A 26422-nucleotide genomic window follows, 5' to 3' on the forward strand; every position below is an offset into this window, starting at 1 on the left:
TCAGACATTTCTAAGATGTTCACTGTGAGATCTCCTTTGCTTGAGAAAGACTCAAATTTTCCCGAAAATGCATGTTTTCACATGGTCTGAATCTTGTTTTTAACTTTCATCCGGTACTATAATATGGTGACATTCTAGCAGTCTGGTGCGTTTCTAGATACCATTTTTATAGAGTTGCGTCTGCCATAGCATTTAGTGTTCAGAAATCTATGAAAAGCCTTATTGAAAGGAAGAGAGACGGGGTCAACACTGGCTGAATGGTGAATTCGTGATGTCAAGAACATGACAGATGTTTTAGTGTGGAATAGCTTTCAGAGTCTTTCTTTTTTTCTTCCAGCATGTCAATGAGGTACAAATTGCCTTTAGACTCGCTCATGTGTGATTTTGCTTTTAGTTTAGTTTTGTGCACATAACTTGTGAAAACATCTTGATTTCACATGTATGTCTCGCGGTAGTGCTTGAGACATCTTGCATAGCATTTAGACCTTTCATATAAAGGGTTTTATACTTTCAGATGCAATTTTTAGGATATCCTGGAAACTGCAGGTCAGAACAAATAAGTGGCAAAATGATTGGTAGAAGAGAAATGTTTTTGATGTGTTTAATGAATGTTGGATGAAATGTTACTATGTTTTGTGCTTGTATGCTTTCTGAGCGGCTGGTCAGTTAGGAAACAGAACATTAAAGTAAGTGCATTTGATTCAGACTTTTGGGAAATAATTATCCTGTGTAATCAGCATTTTGGGACAGGTGGTGTTTTCCTAATTAAAAGTTACGTGCTGTCTGTATATACACAGAAGTGATACACAACATGTTTAGTGTACCCCATTTTCCTTCAGTGTGATTGTCAAACTGCAGTTTGGCATTGACTGCATCGAACTCTTGCTGATTGTTTAAAGTAGTAATGCCTATGTAGGATTATTTTGCCAATATATTGTTGTGCTCTACATGGCAAGATTCTTCGAGTATAGAAGCATTTAACAGTGACAGAACTTTACTATTATCAATAGATTGTTTGTTGCTCCAAGCAAAAAAACCCAAAAGCTTTCAAAGTACAACTGTCTGTTAGGAGGTTTAGCTGGTATATCTTATTATTTAAGGGTGAGATGGCTTTATGTTCTTTCAGTATAGCCAAGATGCCAAAAGATGAATGAAGACATGCCCAAAGAGGACATTTGCTTTGGGATGTGGTTTAATGGTACACGTCGCAGTGCTAGGTGAATGGCTGGACTGGATGGTCTTAGAGGTCTTCTACAAATCTGAATGAGTCTGTGAATCTAGGACATCCTAGCATTAAATAACCCTATACAACATATTCATTCAATTTTTTTTTAAAGTAATTTCTGTGCTTGATGGGATTCTGCTGCTGGTGATTGGATTGTCCTGCCTTTTTCTTTAAGAAAAACTACTTGCTCATTCAAGTCCATTCAATTTTGGGTGAATGTGCACTTTATGCCATTTGCACTTGAGTTGTTTTCTTTTCCTAGCTGTACTGAGACAGGGAGAATCTTATATAACTTTGTACTTGCACTGGGTGGCACAAAAGGATTTAGACTTCTTCTTTTCCATTTCTTTATCATGTAAGTCAAGTGCTTTACAGAATCCCTGTATTTCTAGGGGTTGGTTTTTTCCTGTGCTATTAGCCTTGTTCATATTTGTGAATAAAATCAAAACTGTTAAGACTTGTTAGCTGATGAGTTTAACATGCTGCTGATCCTGGACATCTTTAGCAGGATGTGAAAATTAATAGCTGTTAAGTGGTGAGCCTCTTGTGGTGGTCGCTGTAGCTTCTGATGTTGTCTCATCTGGAAAAAAAGATCTGTGAGGGAAATGCTCCGCTTGATTCTGAGTACCTCTGAGATGCCCAATCTAAAAATCTTCTAAATCTTCTTCCAATCTAAATATGAAACTAGTGTGCTACCTACAGTATGCTTTGAGCTTTTGTGAACTTGATAGGTACTCCTCTGTTGCAATAATATGCACAAACTCCTAGATTTTTTTTTAATATTTGTCTATAGACTACCTTTTTTCCAGCATATCCTATTTGTCCCCCTTGTTGATTTCTCCCTTACAGAATTTAGAAAATTGTTAAGGGGACTCATGCCCCCTGTCCCTCTCAGAAAGCACAAAGATACCCCAGTGGTATGACTTGGAAATTATTCATCTTCGACAAGGTTTCTTGGTGATAAGAATATAGTGGGTTATGGTAAATTCTTGACTACTTTATAAAAAGATTCCATTTACATTCTGTGTCTATTCTTTTAGATTCAGTTCTGTTACAGTGCTGGTAATTCGCTGACATTTAGTTTGTGCTTGAGCCTTGTGGTTTTCTTTTTAGCAGGGATTGAAATTCTGCTAATGTGGATTTTAAGGTGCTATTCCATAGATACTGAGGAGATAGATGCATTGCAATGTAGTATCTCAGGTTCTTAATGGGCCAAGTGCTCACTGAAAGCAGCAGCTGTTCGCTGAATACTGCAATGACAAGTTTTTTGGCTGCTCTTCCCTTCCCTTCTGTGTCTTTTTTGAGTATATTTCTAATTTTTTCTCAAGAATTGGTAAAAACTACTAGATAAAGTATCATGAGCATGCAGTGCTAGTTCAAAACTAAAATTTTTCCTCATTTTATATAGAGATTTATTGATGAGAAATACTCTGTCATTAAGTCTTGATACCATGTAGTTCCATTTCTTTTTGTTTCTTTGAACATTGCTTTCATAAGTAATAGTCTATAACACATTATTCCTTCTACCTATTAGCTAGTATACAATGCAAAATTCGATGAATAAACAAAATAAAGTCTTTCTAGAATTATTTATGTATGTTTTCCTGGTGAATAACATCACATTTCTGTATGAAGAAGAAAGGCTGTAATTGTTTTCTGTTGTTTAATATATTCAGTGTTGAATTGTTAAAAAAAAAAAAAACACGTTGAATATTAGGAGAATGAGAATACAGTGTAATGAAATTGAAATTTCAAATGTCACAGCATTTTAGTTTAAAAATGTATGCAATCACTTGACTTAGTTGAATGTATGTTTTTCAGTTATCTAAGGCTTACTGCTAAGTAATGCAGGAAAATACAACTGTTTTTTATAGATATGAAAAGCAAGAACAAAAAAATGTGAAATTAGTTTTTTTTTTTAAAGACTGTAAACATAAACATACCAGACAATTTATTCAAGTTTTTATTTTTGTAGGAGGAATAAACATGGGGTCACTCGTGAGAAGATTGCTCAGATGTTGGAACGATACGAATATCAAATATCCATACCTATTGTCATGAATTCAGTTGCACCTCCTCACAAACACACACAGAGGCCACCTCTGCAGCGAAGACATAGGTGGGGAGGCAATACAGACTCATGGAATTCTTTCACTATTTCCAGTAGCCGATAACACAGTTGCAGTCAGTTATAAAAATCTGTTACTTGCCCTTCTAAAACACATCATCACCTCCAATAAAGTAGTGGATTTTCTGTTTTAAATAGGCCTGTTTCAAGACCGTTCCCTTCTGGAGGTTGTTCCTTTAATGGACTTGCATGTAAATAAAATTGTAAATTAAATGTTTTAAAAATATATATATTTATTACAGTTGTAATAACTTTGATTTCAGTAAAATATTTGATATAGTATGAGGTATAGCAGTCTTCCTTCCTAAACTTAAGACATGATGTTTTCATATAACAAGTAACTGTTGAACAGTTTTTTTAAGGAGGTCCTATTAGATACCTTTTAAAACAGAATTAAAGCCCAGAAGAAGAGCTTATTTATGTAGTAGTTGATTTTAATGATTCTAATTGAGACTCTTTATCTTTTATGAGATCTTTTTGAAAACACTTATGTCTTGGATTGTCCTTTTGTTTTAATTGGTATATATTGACAATTGGCAAGCTATTGGCATGTATTTTCTGGCTTTTTGTCTCAGAAGCTCATCTCAGCTGAAGCAGCGTTCTGTTAATACAGTGTTCACCAGCCTTAAACTCTGTAACCTCAATTCTTTAATTTATTTATTCATTCTCAGTGGTAGCAGCATGTAGAGTATGATTGTGTCTGTGCACCACCAACTCTTTTTGTACTTAAACTAAATGTTCTCACTACAAATGCCAGTTTCGTTGCTCTTTCTAAGGCAATTTCTTTCATCTAGGATAAAAATTAAGTACTTGGAAGTATCAATTCAATACAAATACTGGAGATAGTTCTGTAAAACCATGTTACATTCTTAATTTTGGCACAGGCAATGTGATCTGTTATTCAGCGCATAACAACGAATGAGACAGCATGGAGATTGACTAATTTTTATCCTTTTTCGCTTAAAACCTGATGAATTCATAAGTTTTGACTTCGCTTGCTTTCTAACTGCTTGCTGTATTAATAAAATACGTTTGTCTTCGAAGTTGTTTTAGTAGTTCAATGCAACAGTTTTTGTTTTCAAGCTTTTGTGATTTTTATTCAGATGAGCATTGCTAGTAACCTGTTAGCTGAAATAACCTATCTTCAGGTCTAACTATGTTTGACATCCTTAAACACTAAATGAGTAAGTCTTGAATAGGAAGGCTTGTTGAGAATGTGAAAACATAACTAAAGTTATTATTATTATTACTATTATAATGGTGCAATAGTCATCAGAATTTTGAAAATTCTGAAGCCAGCATGATTTTTTTTTTTTTAACTTATTGGGAGTTTCTGTGGTGGGCCCTAAAAATTGCTTCATCTTTTAAGTCTTGAGTAACATAAAAATCTGGGTATATAATGAATTATCTTTCTGTGGTTTTATACAACTACTGTGTGTCTACATTTGTACAATTTAATGTATATCTAGAATAACATTTTCATAAAAGATTTTTTAAACTGTAAGAGTCGAAGTATGCAGTTTCACATTTCAGTAATGTTTTAATTATTTGAAAAATAATCTATTTCAAATAGTGCACAGTTTCTTAATATATTGAACTACTGTTTATGTATTAAAAAGAAGCAGCTTTCCAATTATATTAATGATCTTACCTTGTTGTATATTATTCATACCAATTGCGTTTACTGTATTTTAGTTTTCATAGTCATCTTTTTCCATGTCTCAGGAGAATCATGGAAATCATTGTCAATGGTCAGTAATACTTCAATTATCCTGAAGTTTTTATATTTAAATGTAAATTACATTTCAACAGAGAGGAAGATAAAAAGGTTTTAGAGAGACTCATTTTATTTACTCACAAGATCATAATTATTATGACTTTAAGTCATAATAAAGTGATAAAATTTATTATGTGTGATATTCAGGCGGTGTGCTAAGATATGACAAAAAAGGTGATTATTGAAATTTGGCATTATATCTTTTGGTACCCTCTGTCTTCAGTTTTTTTGAAAGATTTTTTTAGAAATATTCTTATTTGATATTTATGTTTTCTTTAACTGAATTTTAGTATTTAAGTAGATAGGAATTAAGACTGTTTTAAAAGGATGCAGCATGTTTGTGTTATATATATGTTTTTAATAAATTGTTGATGGATGGTGAGTATTTCTGATAATGTGAAGCACGTTGATCAGTATAGGCTTGCTATGGGCCAAGGGATATGTAACAAGAACAGAATGCTTTGCAACTTGTCAGAGTATCAAACACTTACTGTAAACTGCTTAATCTATAAAGCTGTATTCCAAGGTAAGTCCATGGTAGGTGAAATCGCCATTACTGTGTAACACATGATCTTTGTTTTGTTATATATCTTTCGTGAGGGTTTCACATCTGTGGCTTAAGCTACTAACTAGAAATATGTGTTTCTGAAAGAGAAGTTGATTTCTTTTCATCCATGATGGCATATTACACTACAATATTTATATGTTTAAAAAAAAAGGCAATAAAGAGAGGATGTGAAATACATGTTACAGGTAATGAATTTCAAAAACGACTTATTAAAATTTAAAAATTTCAAAATGACTTATTTTGTCAAAAAGTACATACAAGAAATGTAAGAACTCCTATTTCAGTTAGACCTGGGCTCTAGATATTTTTTCTGTCTGGCATAGCATTTATGCAATACACCTATTAATTTGTCACACATACTAACAGTATACCTAGAATTAAGGTTTTCTGTTGTTTTTGATTTTTAGTAAATTGCTAGTTCATAGTGTATGATGAAATAATAGTGTTACAAATGCAGATCCTAAGTATCTGTTGCATACTTCAAGCTAGTGAGATTTGGTAAGTAAATTTAAACAGAAGAGTTAAGATGCTTAGCTGTAGTTTTACCACCCTGCTCTTCTAAGCGTGAAATTTAAATCAGAGTTAGTCTGCAGAACATACATAATTTGATAGCAGTTAGCAACACGTAATTGTATATAGCTATAAAGGAAAAAGAAAGAGCTCTAGTTTTATTGCTTAATCTAACTGATGTGTTTCTTGTTTTATTAGTTTATTTCCTAAAGTATTAAAAGCTTTGACAGATGATTTAGTGATTGTCTTTTTTTACATCTAAATAATAATAATAAAACACCAGACGTTCTAATGTAACAACATTAAAAAAAAAAAGTATTAAATGGTGTCCTATTAGGAATTCTGTCTTCTGTTCTGGTGTCCATGTCCTTTTTAGATTCAGTCTAATCTATTTTACTACGCAGGGTATTTTTTAAGCTTTTTTTCTTTAAAAAAGAAAGCCAAGTTTTTTTCTTTTTTGTTCTCTCTCTTGAAATGTTCTACAGAGATGGTAGATTTATTTCTTTCTCTGTTAATAGATAACTGAAGATCAGGCTTGTCTAACTGGGGTGAGACCCATAACATTTGTATATGATTATTTTCTGTCTTTCATGTTGTAATTTAGGATGTCAGGCTTTTTTTTTTTTTTTTTGACCGGTATGATTCATTTTCAGTGAATTATGGAAAAAAAAAAGTGTTTTTGTAATTTCACATTCCTGTGTATGATAGCTGTAGTTTTGAACTTCTGCTTCATCCTAGCAAGCACATTTCCTGGAAGGAATTCTTTCCCTCTCTGCTGTACATCATGGGGGTGAGACAACAGGGTGTATGTTGAGAATTGAGGGGTTTCCATACAAAAGAAAACAGGCCTGTATTACACCTCCCAGTAAGTAGCAGTAAGACAACATTGTGTTGAAATGCAGTTCATACAATTGAAATCAAATACTGAATTTAAGAGTGTTTGGCTGTTTCATGTAAGTCAAATGTGTGGAAATATTTCACCTCACTGTTTCTACAGTGACATTTTTTCAATATTTTTTCCTTTTTTCAATATTTTATCTTTTCATCCTTTTGAAATAAAAGCAAGAGCAGTATGGTTTTGCTGAAATGTTATTTGTTAGATTAAAACTCTCTAGTGTTTGAAAAGTATTGCATCTGGAATGGGTCTTTGCAGTTTCCTTTTAGCTGATAATGCTGTTTCCACATCGAGAGCTACTTCCTTCCTCAGGTAGGCTGTCGTTGACCATTTAACGTGTATTTTACTGGTATATCGTGCTGCTGTAACATCATGTTCTGCCAAGTCAGCATATATTGTGTCTGTGAAGTAATTTTTTCTCAGTCGTACTTGCAGCCTTTTTATGGTTTTAAATATTTTTGCATTTTTAAGTTGTCACTTAAATTCAGCATCAACTTTTCTCATGAGGTCCCTCAAACTGGTAAAGAGTGGCTGCTTTGTAATCATGTGGTCGTCCTGTTTGTCCTTTTCATGTATTGGCCTGATGCTAACTTTGTGAGTATTGTAGGATTTCTGAAAACATACTAGACAAACATCTTCTGAGCACAATTTTCGGAACATGTTATGTAACTACTGATTAAAAGCGAACAAACATTAATTCTTCAGTAGATTTTGTTTGATCTCTCAAATTACTAACAGACTAAAAAGTTCTGCCTTAGCTGACAGGTTAAATAACTTGGCATAATATTTCTAAGGGGTTTATTGTATCATTAAAAATTAGTTATGGGGCTATATAATCCTGTTTGGCTGTCTTTTCATTCATGATACTTATGATCATTTTTATTCCTCTACCCATCAGTTTTGGTAACCTATGGTTACCACAGATAACTGTTAACCTCTATAACAACTTCCTGAACAGCTTTCTCACACCTTGTTCTTAACACGAGGAGTTTCTTATGGCTCATGGGCCTGATCTGGAGTGGATTGGGCCATATTACTTTTCCCTTGTTTTGCATTTTTCCTTATAGCTTCACTCTGTAAGGTGAACACATTGCTCTCCAGGACTCATGAAAACAAAAGCAGAGTTATTGGATCTTTACATGGAGCAAGACAGGCGTACATATTTGAGCTACATTTGCAGATTATAGATCAAACTGTTTCGTACATGCTCCAAACATTCAATGAAGTATACCTGAGAAAACTTCAAAGCTGTTTTCACTTCGCGAAACCTGTAGTTACGAGACTGTGCTCATGGCTGTGCAGAAAAACTATTATATATCGGAGAATAAATCATATTGTATATATGTATATATTGAAAGCACAGTTAAAGCTTTGGGTTTCATCCTATGTTTTTGTTTCATTCCAGCAGTCTAGAATGACTTCTTGTTCCTAATAATGTAAGTTATGTCCATAGCGCTGCCCTTTTTGGTCCTAGATCTTGAGGAGAGGCTTTGTTGTGAGCAAAGAGATCTCACAATGGGTTAACTTTCTACTGCTCTGAAGGGAAGTGAGTTGTAAAGAGATGAAATGAGTTTGTCTTTTGGCTGGTTGGTTTGTTGAGAAGGCCCAGCTTTGAGCTCCCTGCTCCTAGTAGGAGGCGAGGGCCACACGGTGCCCAGGGGGAGGCTGAGAGGAACTGGGCCTGTTCAGCCTCACGAGGAGATTGCTTCTGCTCAACAGAGGCTATAAAGGTGGAGCCAGGCTCTTCTCAGATGAGAAACAACAGACAGAAGCTGCAGCGTGGGAAATTACAGTTAGATCTTAAAAATCCACTGTGAGGGTGGTGAGACAGAGGCAGAGTTTCCCCAGAGGTTGTGTAATTTTCCACACTTGGAGCATTCAAAACTTGGCTGGGCAAGGCACTGAGTAGCAAGGTCTAAGTTGGTATTGTTTTGAGCGGATGTTGGACCATATGATCTCCAGAGGCCCTTTCTGGCATAAATCATTCTACTTTAATGGATATAGTGATAGCAGTGTCCAGGATATCAAAAGAACTATTTAGCCCATATCAGTCTTAGCCCATATGATATACCAAAGGAGAAAGATCAATACACAAAAGTAGTAGGTGAAAGGCCAGTATGATAAAGTACTGAGATTTGTTTTTATTTTGTTTTTTACAAAAAGATGCAATACTGTCGGGAAAATACACGTTATAATTGAATGTTATGTAGCTCTCAATATTTCACACAGCATTTGAGATGCTCAGATTAAGCCTCATACTTATTGTGACTGTTCTCAATAACAACACTCTCTGCAGTTAGACGTAAATTTTAGTGGTGCTATCATCTAGGCTATAGGTTGGGTACTTAATGTTTGCTGTTACTGTTTTCTTTATTATATTCCTCTTGCAACTTTTCTTTCCCCCCTTTTTGTCTTATTCTGAAACTCTGCCTTTCTGATTTGGCATGATCTTCTCTACCCTATGTGTTTTTGCTATAGTTTGCTTTGTAATTCTGGAGCCATTTCCCCCTTCTGTTTCCTTCCCTGAACTATCAACTTGTGTGCAGAGCTACACCTTATTCTCTTTTTTTTTGTTTGTTTTGTTTTTTAATGCCTCAGCTTAAGCTGACGCTGATTTAAAAAGTGAGATTATTAATTCTTCCCCACCCCCAGGTATCCTTTTGAATTTTTTCCTGTTCTGCTGACAGTAGTACTTTTTGTCATACTATCTATTTTTCTTCATCCATTCTTCTCTTAGCCTCATGAAGTTTGTGGCATCTTCTTGTGTTTTGTTCTCAGGAGTACAGTCTGTGCTGTAGATATTTAATTACATGTCTTTGCTACAGTTTTGTTGATGGAAGCTATTTTAAATACAGCTGAAATCTATTATCTTTCACTGAAAGTCCCTAGTAGAAAATAGGTTATTGCATACCTCCAAATAGTCCATTCTGCTTTCATTGTGCTTCTGTTGCTTCCTGACACTCCCACCAGTGGTTTTCATCAACTTGATTTTGGTTGTGTCTTAAAACTTCATTTTACATCTGTTTTCTGTGTGAATATGCCTCAAGAAGAAAGGCCAACGCTTCACCCTGTAAATCTGATTGTTGACTTTAAGACCTTTTTGTTGTGCTTGCTTATGACTAAATTCTGGTTTTGATGGCTGTTATATATGTATCCAAGTACTGACAGTACATCACAATACTTATTTCTCTATTTTTTTTGGTAAAAATAGCGCTTTTTATTTATTTACTTCAAGTGGCTTGTACACAGTAAGGATATTTTTCAGGAATTAGGGTCAGGAAAGTGTCTTATTTGTGGACCACATTGTAAGACATGTTTTATTTCACGATCTCATGAGAGCCTCAGCAAATCTGCCTTTTCCTGGGCAGAGCTGCATGAGCAGAATTGCATAAGCACATGCCTGAAAAGCAGTAGATTGTAAGGGAGAGGAATTGTGAAATGGATTGTGAGGCAGCTCACAGAATTTAATTTCTGAATGCAGATCTTATTTCTTCTAAAATCAAGGATCCACTCAGATTCGATACTATCTTGTATTTTTTGAACTGCTTAGGTTATATACATTTGTGCTATACGATAAATCTCTAACGTTGTTTTAATTTTGAATGAAAAAGGCTGAGATTTTTTAAGGTGATCTGTTATAGTTGTGCATGTTTTTTCAATATCTGTGAATTGGATGTTAGTCAAGTGGGCTTTGCATTTGCAATGGATGATGTTTGGTCAGTTGCAGTCCTCACCTCAGTGTGCTTCAGCTGATGGTTTCCAACCTGGACCTCCAACTTCGTAGCATGTTGTATTTAAAGTGTGCTCTGCTACTGCTGAAAGTGCTTAGGATTTTGTGAGAGCTAATTGCTTCACATCCAGATGTATAATAGTGCTAGGGTTTGTCCAGAAAATAATGCAAAACACAGATTGCTCATTGTGTGGGACAGTGGGATTTTTATATCCTGTTTTAGAAAGAGTTCCATAAAATCTTATATAGAAATGTCTTTATATCAATAATAAATTAAGGAGCAGCGCTGCACAGCAGATTACACCAAACTTTATTAACCAGTGTACATTTGACAATAGTTCATGTGTCTTCAAACGACTTCTCAAAGCAGCATATTTCTCTAGCCTGGATTAATTTCAAATAGGTTGTCTTTGTGATTGAGCTGATATCATCCAATTAATAGGGCTGTTACTGTAGAAATGTTATCAGACTTGCAAACGTGGTTTGTGCTGTACTTCCAGTGCACACTGTTGACATCTGCATCCATATTAAATGTTCAGAGAGGGAGCTTAAATGAAAATTGCATCCCTTTAAGATGGATTCAGATCACTTGTAGTATTTCATTGGGTCCTTTTTCTCCTCCTTTTGCTTTATAATGTTGAGCCCTACTTAATGTTGCAGAGAAATCCAGTAAAACAAAAAACAGTGTCTCTTCTCTGTTAGCATCCATCGGTACCTGTTGTCTCTTTGTTGTTTTATGTTCTGGTTAGTATTTTGGGTTGTGTCAGGTGAGATATTTGTGGCACCTAAATGAGGTTGAGAGTGGCTTTTGAGTTTTCACTTGTTCAGGAAGCAGATGTGTGATACTGGGCAGAAATATACTCAGTGCGTATGTGTGTGTACATGTATGTTAATGGGTATATTCAGGATAGATTTCCTTAATGTTGATCAACATATTCCATGACTAAAGAACCAAAAGAGGAGATTGGCCCTTTCAGTCAGAAGACAGTGGTGGTTTTCATTAACTGGGCAGACAGGATCAGTTCAATCACTCCACCCAAAACATCTTGTGGACTGAATGGACCATCATATGAAAACTGAATTTCTATGTCTAGCACCTCAGGCAGTTGAGATTTTTGGAGTTTGGGGTCAGTTGTATTTTTGTTTGTTCATTTTACTTTGAAATGAAGTGGTGAACTTACACATGGATGTGATTAAAAGGACAGCTTCTCAAGAGATGCTGTGATCAAAGCAATTGTATGCTTTTGTCTGTGTACTCTCTAGATCACTGCCTCTTGTGTCTGGACTACAGCATGGCAGGAATCTGATGGCTGATCATATATTGTGTGGAACTGTATAAACAGCAGTCCTGCAGAAGTGGTAAAGATTGGGGTAGCTCTTTGAGCATTGTGAAGAAATAGCATGTTTTGTAAAGATTAATTCTCACTACTACTGGCAATGCTGTTGGGAGATGAAGTAGCGACTTTCTTTAGATTGAATCCAGTTAGTAGGATCTTTACTGGTTTGGAGTGGGGAGCATCAATTTACAACACTGGAATGTGCAAACGTTTTTTAGGAATCGTGTATGGTAAATTTCTGTAAGGTGGGCTGTGAGGCATCCCAACATGCTGCTGCTGCTGAAAGGAGTTACCTTGCTCCTACCACATCCTTACTCTTAGCTAGACACTTATTTTACTTCTTGTTTTGGTGGGTTGAATCAGCTCAACAATAAAATTAAGTACTTGCTTTCTTTTCCGTGCTGGCTCAGGCAGCTAAATCCACCCAAAAAGAGGGTGAGACAGGTGGGTAGGACAGGTAGCAGAATCATAGAACCATTTAAGTTGGAAAAGACTCTTAAGATTACCGAGTCCGACCATCTCCGTAATGCTACCAGGTCCACCATTAAACCATGTCCTTAACCATCATGTCCGCATGTCTCTTAATAGCTCCAGGGATGGGGACTCCACCACTTCCCTGGGCAGCCCATTCTGATACTTGATCATCCTCTCCGTGAAGAAATTCTTCCAGAGATCCAATCTAGAGTTCCCCTGGTGCAACTTGAGGCCATTTCCTCACTTTCTATCACTTGTCACCTAAGAAAAGTGACCCACACTCACCTCACTGCAACCTCCTTTCAGGCAGTTGCAGAGAGCAATGAGGTCTCCCCTGAGCCTCCTCTTCTCCAGACCAAACAACCCCAGTGCCCTCAGCTGCTCCTCACAGGACTTGTGTCAGAGGAAGTGCACGGCCAACGTCTAGACCAAAGTAGGAAAGGGTGACTTGTTGAAAAGCACAGATTTAAAATGCTAAGTTGGATGCTCATCTGTCTAATGGAATTTCAAGAAGCCCTGTATTGCTGAGGAGCTATTTTTTAAGGTGTCAGGCTCAAAGTTATTTTGCATGTCTTTTTTTCCAATTCCTTAATCACCTAATACTAATGTTCTATTTGGCTTTGAGGAACTGCAGCTTTAGCACTCATTTAAGTAAAGGCAAGGTATTGCCCAGAGAAGCTGTGGGTGCCCCATCCCTGGAGGTGCTCAATGCCAGGCTGGATGGGGCTTTGGGCAACCTGGTGTGGTGGGAGGTGTCCCTGCCCATGGCAGGGGGTTGGAACTGGGTGGGCTTTAAGGTCCCTTCCAACCCAAACCATTCAGTGGTTCTGTGATATGCAACTAAGAAGGCTGGCACTATGAATTTTTCTCTTTGTTGTTGTTACTCCAAAGTTACAGCTACCATTTCTCTTTGTTTTTGAAGTAAAGTTAGCTCACAAGGAGTTCATTCGACATTAATTCAACAGTGTTTGTGGACTTGTTATATATTATTGTAAGGTAAGAAAGGTGGAGTGTATCCCAGTAGATACCATTTTATATGAGCAGCTTTACTGTAACTCTGATAATGAAAATCCATTCCGGAGTCTCTGGAGATTAGTGATAGTATAAATTTTTCAGAGAGCGTGTACCTCATTGCTAAATGTCATATAGAATTGCTTTTTTAATTATCAATTCCTCTACACGTTATTACAGGAACGCCTGCAGACATTTTTTTTTATATCAAGCAGACATCAGCTTAAACTAGAGCTGAAGTTTGTTACAATGAACTTTAAAAAAAATTTTTTTTTCCTGATTTTGCCATTTTCCAGTAAAAAAGCATTGCTAACTTGTCTAAATTGTTTTCTTTGCATGTTCTACCTCAGGCAGCTGTCATGAAAATGTGTTTGTTTCTCTGGTAAAGAGTGTCATCGGAGCACTGCCTCCAGTTAGGCTGCAAGTGCTAATTTGAGCATTAAATTACAACCTGGAAGTCACATGTAATAGAGTTACAGCAAAAAGCTTTTAATATTATCTAAATGGTAGGGTGAGAAATTTCAAAGTATTGTGAATTCCTATTTCAGCAAAAATACTATTACATTTTTTCAGATCTGTTTATTACTAAATGGTTGCATTTCATAAGTATGTTTTTAAAATACATAATATATGGAAAAATGTAAATAACAACTGAAACTGCACTTTTTTTTTCTTTTTTTTTTCTTCCCCCTTGAGTGTGTTGTATGTGCTTTAAAACAAGTTACTAGCAAATGCCTCTGTAAAGAAGAAAAGTCTATCTCCATGCTGGTTCTCAAACTTTTGCTGTGTGCCATATGGTTTTACAGTTGGGAAAACTCTTCAAAAGGGCATGTAGGCGGACAGAAAGAGGAAGAACTAAGATAAAAATAAAATGAGTAGACAATTTGTTTTATTACATGCAAAAGGACATAATGGATGGATATACCCCAAGCAGGGAAATTTCAGCTATGCCATCACAGTGCATTACAGTGTTTTGTAGGGGTAGTATTTTCTTCAAATTATTTGCCTGAATAGGGAAGAATAATAAAGTTTATTATTCTGCATTCAGGAGCCTACCATTTCCCTTTTTGTTTTTGTCCTTTCTCTAGAAAATCCAAATCCTTAGAAAACTAGTTTCACTGAACTGCCCAAAAAATTTTACTTTTCCAACATATAGAAATGTCGTGGTTGTATCTAATAGGAACTATTGAATGCTACTGTTGAATTAAATGACACTTCCAGGTATGCTAAATCATCAGCCTGAACCAACGTTTGCATTCATCATTATTTTGACACGCAACAATTTCAGTGCAATAGCAGCTGGTGGTTTCTCTGGATTATCCACTTTTCTTCTCCCATTATTTGGTGGATCTATTTCTGCTGTTCTGGCAGTCCTAAAGTGAATCCTCTCCTGTGAGTTTTTGCTTCCTGAATCAGAATTAATGGTGAGGAGAGTAAGTAAATGTGCTGGCCTCAGACTTCTTTTCTCATTTCTGCAGAGTTCTTCAACACCTCTCAGTGTGCCATCCTAGCCTGGGAAAGGTTTTGTCAGGATTATCCTGAAAGGGTTGTCAGATATACAAGGAGTTAGGCAACAGCAACATGCTTGAATCTGTAGTAAAGTTGATTTCTACGGACAGCAGCACTGACTCAGCTGGGAGAGGTGGGTGGTGAGCAAGAGGGTAGCTCCTGTAACACCAAAACTGGAGAAGTTCACTCCTTGACTTCTGGATTTCAGCCTACCCTGGGCCATCTGGTGGTCATTTCTGCAGGGCTGGTAATGGCAGCACAAGGTCCGTTAGACACAACACTGAATTCTTTTGGAACTGGTGCTCAGGTCTGATGTGTTATTCCCCACCCCATTCAAAACAATTAAAAATAGGATATTATTTTGTACTTCATTGGTAAGGGGTTTTATGGTTTAGAGAACTTCAGAGAACTTCCTCTCTAAAAACACTTTTCAAAAGCTCCCTTTCAAGAGGAAGAAAGCTAATGTCAGGATTTAAGACATGTCCTGTGATTAGTATAACTAGATGGATTACATGTAAGAAAATAGTCTCTCTTGTTAACATTGTGTTTCACTCTTCTATCATTTGATTCAATAGACAAATAAGATCTATTCAATCCTTATGCTTTTTTTTTTTTGCTTTTTCTTTTTTTTTTTTTTTAAAGGAAGCATATTTTAGAGTAGGGAATGCATCACAAGCAAAATTCAGGGCAAAATTCATCTTGGCTAACAAAACATCTCCACGTAAGCCATAGCATCCTGTATTGAAGATCCGCTGATTTCCCCTTTTACAAATCAGATCTCATTACTCAGAGGAAAGCACCGTGTAGACTTAAATACCGCAACTTGGAGGAGATCCCATTTGTTAGAAGGATGTCTCATTTGGATGCCATTTTTGGGCAATAAAATGTGTGTGCTTTCCAACAAGGTATTTTCTGAGACCCACAGTGCTTTTTGCAGTGATATCAAGGCACTGGGGCTTTTCAATCCAGTTCTGGTAAGTGACCTTGTGGCTACACAGAGGCCTAGAAGGCTGCCGAGCTGCTTCCAACCCAGCAATTTGGGCAGGTTGGTTGGCTTTGTGGGGCTGTTCTGAAGGAATTTCTCTGGTGCTAGCAAGGAATAAATTAAAGAATGAATAAAGGGTAAGGATAGGTAGCGTAAGGTCTCTGCTGATGACCTTAAGTCCCAGGTCGCTGGCCAGTGTCTCTGGCTTTCTGCATGCAAACTCAACCCCCACACCCCCCTTTTATTTTCCTCACTTGAGAATTTCAGAATACTCTACTTAAAACAGCTCATGTTAGATATGAATGCCCAGAAAATGACTAATTTTACCCTGTGACTCTTCTAGCTACTCCTTTGGTTAGTGTGTTGTATGAAGTACCATTCTGAACAAAGAATTAAAGAAGAACTAAGAACTGCAGAAAAGCAGCATATCCCTGATTCATACAATAATCGATGAAACATAGCCTTGTGAACCTGATCTCTTTTAAGGGTTGCATTGGAAGAAGTTAGATATCTAGACTGGCTTTTTCTTACTCATGTTCATTTCAGGGTTAGGTGGCAGACTTAACAGACTTAACACCAAAATTTCAGAAAAGTCATTGTTATGGCTGCTATCTGCTGAAGTTGGTGAGAGATTCAGACAAAAATAATTTTAAATAACTGCCTGCAACTGACTTAATTTGTCTGTACTGTATTATTTTGTTGCAAATAAAATGAGAAATAGTTTTTTTCCTAATAAGTGTGTTTACTCATAATATGTTGAGCAGTCTCAGAGATTGCTGTAGTCCCTGTACATTTGCATTATTCAGGTCTTTGGTTAGTACATTTTGAATTTAATTCCAACTAATCTCATTGTAGTCTATTTAATCTTAATGGGTAAAATTTGCTTACTAGTTCTTCCACTTTGTACCTTTTTGCTCAGCATGACATTTCAGAATAGCAGTAGCTCTTAAAACTCTAGTATGTAGTATCTATTACTAAAAAATAATTTATAAAGACATCCAGAAACATATCATTTGGTCTTGCAATGATTTTTGATACTTTTAGTAAAATTAAATTGATGAAACTGGATCTATATTTATTTATATTTAAAATGTTCAAGATTGTTCTGAATAGTAAGGTATACGTTTGTTTAATAAATTAAAGCCCTTATCTGAGATTTTATCAGTTTAAAAAAGCAGGTAGTCTGTGTTTGACTATCATAATTATGTAAAATATATAACCTTCAACCTGAACACCACAAATATCTTAATGCTGAAATATATATATTTATTCTTCACATAGGGGGATAATTTTAAAGAAGAACCATGGGCACCCATTGACAAAAGCAAAGCAGAGGAAAAAGCGAAGAAGCAGCAACAAAATGAAAGGCAATCATACAGAAATCATGAAGAAAAAGTTAGGTGGAGCAACTCATCTCATTCCAGACGACCAGGAAACATCAGAAAGTGAGGAGGATGATTCAGAAGAAGAGAACAGAAAGTCTTTGTCTACATTCGGTGAAGGTCCCGAGGATCCAGTAACAGGTTGTGAAGAACAGACGAAGGATGATCGTGAAAGCCTTAAAGAACTTGCAAGGTTCTTGAAAGAAGGGTCTCCTATCACTGTGCCTGAGATCTCAGCTGTGTCCAGCAGTGCACTAGAAAATGAGTTGCCTGTAGAAAGTGACAGTTCACTTCTAATAGATGTAAAACCTTTTTGTACTGTAAACCTAACCAAAAATGCTTTTGATTTTGAGGAAACAAATCAAAGGCACGATGAAAATCTTTGCAAGAGCCGTTCCCTAAAAATAAACAATGATAAAAATTCCATCCAAAAACCAAAACGCAACTGTGAAGATAACGGTCCGCTGTCGAGCACAGAAAACGAACTTAGAATTACATGTAAGCCTGACATGGAAGCTAAACTGTTATGTTTAAATGGTGAAAAAAGAGAAATCTCTTTGTGTTCCAATTCAAAACTAAATTACGATGTGCCTGATAGTAACATAGACAATAAAAGTGCATTAAAAACAGAAGAGAATTGCTCTAATGGCTGGGCTTTTTTTTCGATTAATTTATCTACCGAGGAATTGCAGCAGGGCTTTGATACACAAGTTTCTCTCTCTTCTTGGTCTGAGGATGAGACTGTAGGTGAACAAAGACAAAAAAAAGTGAGGAAACCTAAGCAGATTTATACTAACAGTTCAACAGAGCTAAACTGCCATCAGTCAAATGAAGGACTGGTAGAGGAAAACCACCAGGTACCATTAACCGAGGAGGTTGGTAATGTAATAAGCAATGGTCTGTTGGCATCTCCAGCTGGTGAAATGCACATGGGTTCACTTGGGGAATCCAGGAACACCTCCCCACGCGGTTCGAGTGAAGTAAATGTTCCAAGAAATGATGCTGCACCAGTCGTGTCAAGGAGGAAAAGACGCAGAAGAATTGTCAACTTGGCACCAAAGTTTAATGTACCAAGAGAGATTGCTGGTAGTACAGAGCGAGGGAAGGAAGTCCCGTTAAAAGATGACGGTCCTTCAAAAAGTGTTTTAGAAGTGGAGCAAAAGAGCTTTCTAAACCAAGACCGTGGAGAGGAACATGAAAAAAACCTTGAGTTTCCAGAATATTCTGCACCTTACAGTGGCCCTGAGGCACCCTGTTCCATGCCCACCCCTGGTGTGGATTCTCTGTTACAAGATATTTCATATATTCGTTTGGGACAATCTTCTCCTATGCCAAAATTTTCTTGTAGTGTTTGTGTAGCTTCCAGGACAGAGGAGGAGCAAGCTAGAACTGTTAGGCAACAGCAGGTGGCTGATGAAAAAAAGAGTGAGAATGAACAAGCCTCTTCAGAGGTTACAAATAAACAACCAGATATTTTGTCTTCTCTTCAAGTCCTTTTTGAATATCCAGAAGATCCTTGTGTATTGGAAAGCTGTGTTGAAAATGTGCACCGAACAGATGATCCAGAGCCATCTGAAGATACTGAAGATGTGAAAATGAAAACTAGCTTTCTGGGACTTCCCTTATCAATAGGATTTGCTTTTCAACTTGTGCAGCTCTTTGGTTCTCCAGGTCTTCCACTGGGTAATACTCTTCTTACTACTGCTATATAAATATATGTATATGTGTGCGTGATTAAATATTCATTTTCATTGCAGGTAACAATTAGAGACATATTAACCCTATTGAAAGGAATCACTGCTGCTTTGGAGATTTTTTTTTTAAACCTAAAGTCATCTTCAGTATCTGTCCAAGGGCCCATTGGGTTTGGCCTCACATGTGCAGTCTCTGTAGTAAAAGTTGCTTAGCAAATTTAAATCCAAAGCATGAAGCTCTTGTTGGTGTTTTAATGCATCATATCGAGTAAGACTTTAATGTGTTGATTACAAAACTAAGTGGAAAATATGACACAAAATGTATGCTGTTATATAAAGTTTGCATGTTAGATTTTTTTTTATTTTGCCTGGTGAATATGGTAGCATTCCCTTTTCTTTGTTTAGCAAAGTTCTCCTAGACCCCTGTGTGGCTTAGACATGGTTGAAATGCTTTCCCAGAATATAATGAATATAATTTAATTTCCAAGTGCATATCAATCTAAGGGGATGCATTTGCTAATAGGCAATACTTTCTTTTTAATCACACACGATTAAGAAGTGTAGCAGTATGCTTGCCTCCCAGACCTCCACTTGTCATACTTTTGTACTTTCAGTTTAGACATTTTAAGTTAGCAGTAGGATCAGTCCTCAAAGGAGTTGTGCGTGGCAAGCGTGATTTCCAAATTACTGCAAGCTGACATGACTACAGAGCTGTAGTCAGCAACAACAAGCATGTTTGGAAATCACTGCAGTACAGCGTGATGAAAGAGCAGTGTTCCCTGTGTGTAAAGTCCTGCAACTTCTTGGTCCAAATTTAGTCTGTGAAAAAACAGTAACTTTGATTTAGCAAACAAATAGATTTAAAAATGCAGACCAGATTTTGAACACATAGGCCTTTACACCTGTTTGTTTCAATAGAATTTAAACTTAACCATGTACCCTCGTGTGAAAATTGTCAGACAGCTGAAGAGCAGCTTATGCTCTGTCCGTACGCCAAAAGTGACTTCCAGATTTGTTGTTTTTATTGTAAAAGTTGATGGTATTGCTACATGTCAGAACGGTGATGGCAAACCACTGGCAGCACTACTGGGCTTGGGGTGGTGCCCAAGAAACCTGCCGTGCTGCTTTATCTCAGTTTGGCACCACACACCAAAGCATTTGCATGTAGAGCTAAACAGAGCTATGAAGAACTGGTGATGTCTTCAGCTCTTATATATATAATATTATTCTCCTCCAAACTTGGCGTTCACGTCTGTGATGTTAAATGCCGTCGTCTAGGAGGGACTGGAGTTGGCCATGACTTAAAAAAGCGATCTGCCAGGGGAAAAAAAACAAACAAACAAAAAAAACAGGCATTCAGAAACACTTGACTGCTTAGCACATCAAATGTCATTCTTCTCTGAGTGAATTTCTCTGGTGTTTAGATGAGTTTCCTTTGGAAGCAACCTTTAAGGGATACAAAGCCTCCCTTATATCTCTCTGAAGCCCTGCCAGCTTGTGATTGCTGTGTTTTTTTCCCCTCAAAACTGTGAATACTCAATGCAGAACACTGGTCATGTTCTGATTTGACCACAGTTTTCCCACATATTCAAAAGCATTTGTGCTTTTTTGTGGCCTATTATATATTAATAGGCTATTATTTATTGATGTACACAGTCAAACTGTAGTATTTTACCTGACTGGCAGTTGCCATCAATTTTTGTTGAAATTACTTTGTGGGGAAAATTTTTGGCAAGTAAATGTCCTTGGATATTTATAAATGAAAGATTTAGTTGATTTATTTTCTTAGATGTTTGTTGTATAAGCATAGGACATATTTTAGACTGCTCTCCTACAAAGAATCTCTTTTCAGCTTCTTAAACAGTGAAGAGTTGTTGCAGTTAAAATATTAGAAAGTAATTAAAATTTTAATTAAACATTAGAAACATTTTGTTCGTTTTGTTACTGAAATTGCATTTTGTTTAATTTACAGGCTGAGAGCTTTCTGTCTGTCTTGTTTGTGCTGTGTTTCAGGGGAGGGTGTGGGGGAGCTTTAAGCGTGGTAGGAAAGTCTTTGCATAGAAAAAGAAACCAAAACCAAATCTCTGCCCCTTCCCGTGCACTGGCCTTAGATTCTGTAAAACCTAAATTTTGCCTTTGCTGCTGGCTCATGTAGATAACCGCTCAGTTTAAAAAGTCTACGTACTTAAGTCTGCAAAAACTATAATAAAGTGATATATTTTGGCTATGAAGAGATCTGAACACTCAACTGCAAAAATATTTTCTTCTGCAGAATCCTTGTTGCCAGATGATTATGTAGTTCCTCTTGACTGGAAAGTTTCAAAGATGATCTATTTACTGTGGAAGACCTCTGTGGAGGTACGAATTTTAGGGGATTTCGGAAGGCTTTCCAATATTCCAGGTGTAAAGAGGAAGCATTCAGTTCATGAAGCAAGATGTTGCTCTTTGCTAATAAAGTTGCTTTGTTTTTTAATACTCACAATGAGGAGATGGATGCTTTGTGTACTCTTTTGAATATTTCCAGAACCAGCTCCAGGCCATGGTAGGGTTCAGATTTTGAATGGTCTGCTTCAGAAATACATACGAAGTAGCTAAGGGAGATAAAAAACATTTTCCTTGATGCTGTTGTCCCGCCTTGGCCTATGTTCATTAAATACAACCTACCATATCTAATTGTTCTTCTCCTAATGTTCTTATCGTATAAGCGAGTGCCATCCTTCTCCACTAGCATTAGTTTCTTCATGGCTACTTCTACCGAGGGCTGTAGCAGAGAAGTCACTGAGTGATTGACAGCAGCCTAATTCTCCTTGTCTAGTCAGAAACTTACCTACAAATTACTTTTTTTTGCTCCTTCCCACTGTGGCTGTTGCTTTGTGAAGGTTGGTTTTACTTAAGGAGCACTGTGCTGTCTGGTAGTGGAAAGGAGAAAAATCCTGTAAATGCAATGAATTAGAAACTGTAAAATAGAATATGGACCTTGTTCTCTCTCAGAATAACAAAATCTCTTGTTGCATATTTTCTCTTTTTCTCTGGTCTATTATTATCTGTTTTAGGAGAAACAGAAAACAAGTGGATTGCAAAACGGAAATGCTTTGGCTGGTAAGTGTATTTTGTGATACAAAACCTGTAAAAAGTGCCTGTTGTAGATCAGAGAAAATAGTTAAAGCTGAAGTGAAGTGTGCCAAGGAGTTTTCAGCACGAATGAGTGACAACACTCCTCTCTGTGAAAATCAGTAGGATGTGGTAAATAAATATGTGCCTCTGTTGATTGCGTACATAGTATGGCAGAGCTGCAGTCCCTGTGAGCCATCACATCACGTTCCCTGATGCACGTACTGAAATTCTTTGCGTTTCAGACTTTCCCATAGAGCATTACTCAAATATTTAGCTCAAGTTTATCTGATTCCAGATCAGAAGGAAGTTTAACATTAAAAAGTCTTTCTTTAGACTTTTCTCTGAAAAACTGAGCATCTTCAACATAATGGTCGCCAAAGACTGCCACCGTAATAATAAGTCAGGCTCTTGAACAGCAAGAGATATCAAGGTCCGAGGGAAGCCTGGGTCTTCTGGCAGCATTAATTCCTGCTGTGTGTAGTTTACAGGATAAGGTTACTGGTTGTTTTCCGTGCTCCATGATTTCCATGTTAGTTTAGTATAATTTAGTATAAGCTGCATAATGAGATTAAAAATACGCAATAGTCGCTTGCTGGAAGCTTGGATTTGGTGTCTGAAACAGGAGAGGAGTTATTTTAAACAAAAAAGGAGGAAAGGAAGGTCTTCACTTGGAGAGCATACAGGAAGCAGAAAAGTAGCATATAGAAGTATATACATCTGTCAGAGACAAATCTGAAAAAATTGGTCTATTTGGTAGGCCATTCAGGTGGCAAAATCATGAGCATTCTGATGAAATAAAGCTTGTTCTACAAATACTCTATCCTGACATAATCCCTGAAATTATCTTATATAATTTGTATTTTTGGCTGCAGTTAGATTTTTTTCTTTGTTTTTAGATAATATGATTAGCCTTGAAGATCTAAATAAAAATCTCCAAGAGAATGAAAACACTTCTGAAACACTTCCAGAAACGGAACTACTTCAAGGGCTCACAGAGGAGAACATCACAAGCTATGCTGGCAGTGGCGGTCTGGATGCTGTGCTTCCTCAGTCGTGACTGACCATCTTTAAGAAAAAAACCTGCATGAAAGAAAAGGTAATCAGTCACACCTGTGACTGATTTATTAACTGTTTTAATTCTTGTATATTTGACCAAACATCTGAAGAACACTAGCCATTATAATTTTTAAGGTGCGTTTAGCACCACCCAATGTACTTGATTTTTCTCTTCAGATTAGATTTGAGGGTGAATGTTGTGCATGTGTTTGCTTTTGTGGCTTTTTTTGCTTGCTTTTTTTTTGTTTTTAAACCTTAATGGGGAAAAGTTTTTTGCTATAAAGCTGTATATTTTTTTTCCTCTTCAAAATCTAAAAAAAAAATAATCTAAATCTGCTTGGTGAACTGAAAGCAATGGTCTGGGATGCCTAAAAGCTGGACTTTATTGGCAGCTTGGTTACTGTGGTGATTTGTAGTGAGTAATGTCACAGTTCATGTTCCTCTGTGAGCTGCTCATTGCAGTGTATCTCCACCCAAAGCATGACTTTAAGAAAGTCTCGAATATTCATTGTGGATTAAAACCCAGCCTTTTTCCATCCTGCTAATTTTCCCCTGCTACTTCAACCTGCCTCACTTCTGCATGTAAGCTTCTCCTGTTTGTTTTTCTCTCCTACCTGTAGTTCTTTTACACTCCATGTCCTTTTCCTCAGTTGTTAGGATTTTTAAGGGTTCTTCTACTGCATATCCCTTTCTCTGTTTGAACTTGTTAATAATAAGCTACTATATAAAGCCGTTGAATGAAATAAGAGTGATCCGTTTTTGAAGAGCTGTGCTCCCTCTTATTGCCCATATCTTTATCCGGTTGCTGAATCCAACAAACTGTTTATTTCCATTAGCTTTTCCTGCTATATCTCTTTGCCATGGTGCTCCCCAAAGCCTCCATCTCCTGCTTGTTGTGCAGGCAGAGGAAGAGATCCTCGGCCCCGTGTATTAGGGAGGCAGCCACCAGCTGCTGTGGCACAAAACTCTGCGACTGAGCTTCCATCTGCCATTTTTGCAATGCCTTGATAATTTTCTTTGCTAGGTTTTAAAACCACGGTTTGCTATGTGGTGTCATAGTCTGATGCTCTAGTGCATGGGATTGTGTTATTTCTAAGGATATAAAATTAAAACTTTTTTTTTTTCCCAGTTCAGCATCTGCAATGAGTCAGGAAAAGTCCTTATGGCTGCTGGAGGGAGAGGAGGAGACACCAGAGGTGGGATGGCTTTAGGCTGGTGGCTCCCTTCTTCCTCCCAGCCCTGTTCTCCAATTTGTCAGTGCTGGCACTCGCTGGCTGACATAAAGTGAGTAATTTAACTTGCTAATCTGCAGGAAAGAAATGGAAAGTTTTCTGCTGGGCTGGCAAACTTAGATGAGTTTGTATATTGTATACAGTCTAACCAAGTGCAAATGTATGTGAAAAGCATCTCTTAGGGTTATCGATAGGACCTTACACCGGTTTTGAGGGATAGGGTCATCTTTCCTCACCCCACGATCAATATTTTCTAGTTGCTGATTTGGGCAAACTTACCAAGAATGGTGTCAGAGTGGTTGCAAAACTGCCACAGTGAACCTCTGTAAATGCTGAAATTGATTAAATTTCATCAAATGTCAGAACTTCTTTTCAAAAAAAAAAAAAAGGCAAGAAAACAGATTCATTTCTTTTGAAAGATTATTAAATCATGGAAAATAAATGGAGAGCTAAAGGGACTGGAATGATAGTGTGAGATTTGAGAATAACTAAGCATTACTGGCCAAGTGTAACTCAGTTATTAGCCAGATGATCTTGCTTCTGTATTAATGTTGCATAAGGCTATTCTTACTGAAATGGGAGAGTGAACAGTGGTGGTGTTCCTCTGTAAATACACAGGGTTAATCTCAAGCAGTTTTGAGAGCTCCTTGTTGCAGCGTTGGCAGTACATCAGTATTTGCTGTGGAGATTAAGCAAGAGATCCTGATTTAAAAATAAAAACAGCTGAGATCAGTGAAAACAGCATATTATTTTGTTGTGTAGGTCTCCTTAGGCCAGGAACCCACAGTGCCAGATGCCAATGCAAATGTAGAACAAGATGACAAAAGCTGATTGCAGTTTAAGCATTTATCTGCATTTATTATTACAAAATAAAAGCTGGCATGCTTGTGTTTGAAGTGTAAAGGTCACTTTGCAGTAACTCCCTGCAGGGACACTTCCTCCAGGACAGCCCAGCAGGGCAGGTGTTTTGGTGAGACAAGTCTCCTGATGATATACGTTATCAGTCCTCCCTTTCCTGGCCGTGATATTGTTGTCATCTCCCTTTGTTGGACGCAGTGCTTCTGCAGCCGGAGCAAAGCAGGTCAGCTGTATGATTCAATGCAGAGCTGACATTCAAAAAGAGTTCAGTCTGGACCATCAGGCTGAAACGAATTCTTAGAGCCATGCAGTCCACAGGGTAAGGTGCAGCAAAACGTGCCGGGGACAGGCAGAAGAGAAAGCTGGTTGTGCTGAGTAATAGGAAACTTCATCAAACTGCAGTTTCATCAATGGTTTAAATTTGGATAAGCTAATGCTGCTTCTGAAAAGAGCAGAAAGAGCTGTTCGTTCCTAAAGCTGCGTAGCCTGCTCTTGCACTGCTACAGGTGTTGGTAGCGCGATGCAGGGGACTTTATGCAGAAGCTGATCTTGGTTGAAAACTGAACATTTTGTGGGATGGGTCTGAAGATGAAATGAGTAAAGAATTACCAGAACCGTTTGTGTGAAAAGGGCTGTGTATTTAGTGCAGATCTGTATGCAGACCATGCGTGCACTTGCTTTGCTTACCATGCAGAGTTGCTTTGATGTGCAGACCTCCGCGCTTGAGCGGATGCTGTGCACAGGCCCGTTGTGTACCACCAGATGCTCCTAACTTCTCTGTGAGAGCACTTCCCAGGCACGTAAGGCAGCAGAAAGCTGCTTGAAAGTGAGCGTGAGATGGCTGGCAAATAGGTCAAATCAGGAGATGTCAGTGGTGGTGAACGAGAAGCGATAGGAAGGGTGGAATCAAGACTCCCAAAGCTTTGATGTTAAAACT

General features: G+C 37.3%; 1 protein-coding gene across 8 annotated transcripts in view; it reads left to right on the forward strand.

Moving 5' to 3' along the window:
- Window positions 1–26422, forward strand: part of N4BP2L2 (NEDD4 binding protein 2 like 2) — a 48628-nt gene that overhangs the window by 18462 nt on the left and 3744 nt on the right. For 5 of the 8 annotated variants that reach the window (XM_080577419.1, XM_080577418.1, XM_080577422.1 and 2 more), the window contains 5 exons: window positions 3201–3344; window positions 17431–19214; window positions 21498–21583; window positions 22279–22324; window positions 23236–23435. In XM_080577419.1, coding sequence (XP_080433545.1) covers window positions 3201–3344; window positions 17431–19214; window positions 21498–21583; window positions 22279–22324; window positions 23236–23396 — 2221 coding nt within the window. In that variant the 3' untranslated portion in view covers window positions 23397–23435. Of the gene's footprint in view, window positions 1–3200; window positions 4397–17430; window positions 19215–21497; window positions 21584–22278; window positions 22325–23235; window positions 23436–26422 lie in introns of those variants that run through there. The other 3 variants (XM_080577420.1, XM_080577421.1, XM_080577424.1) reach the window with 3 other exon arrangements.

The sequence above is a fragment of the Anser brachyrhynchus genome, assembly GCF_964034855.1.
Source record: "Anser brachyrhynchus genome assembly, chromosome: 1".
NCBI lineage: Eukaryota > Metazoa > Chordata > Aves > Anseriformes > Anatidae > Anser > Anser brachyrhynchus.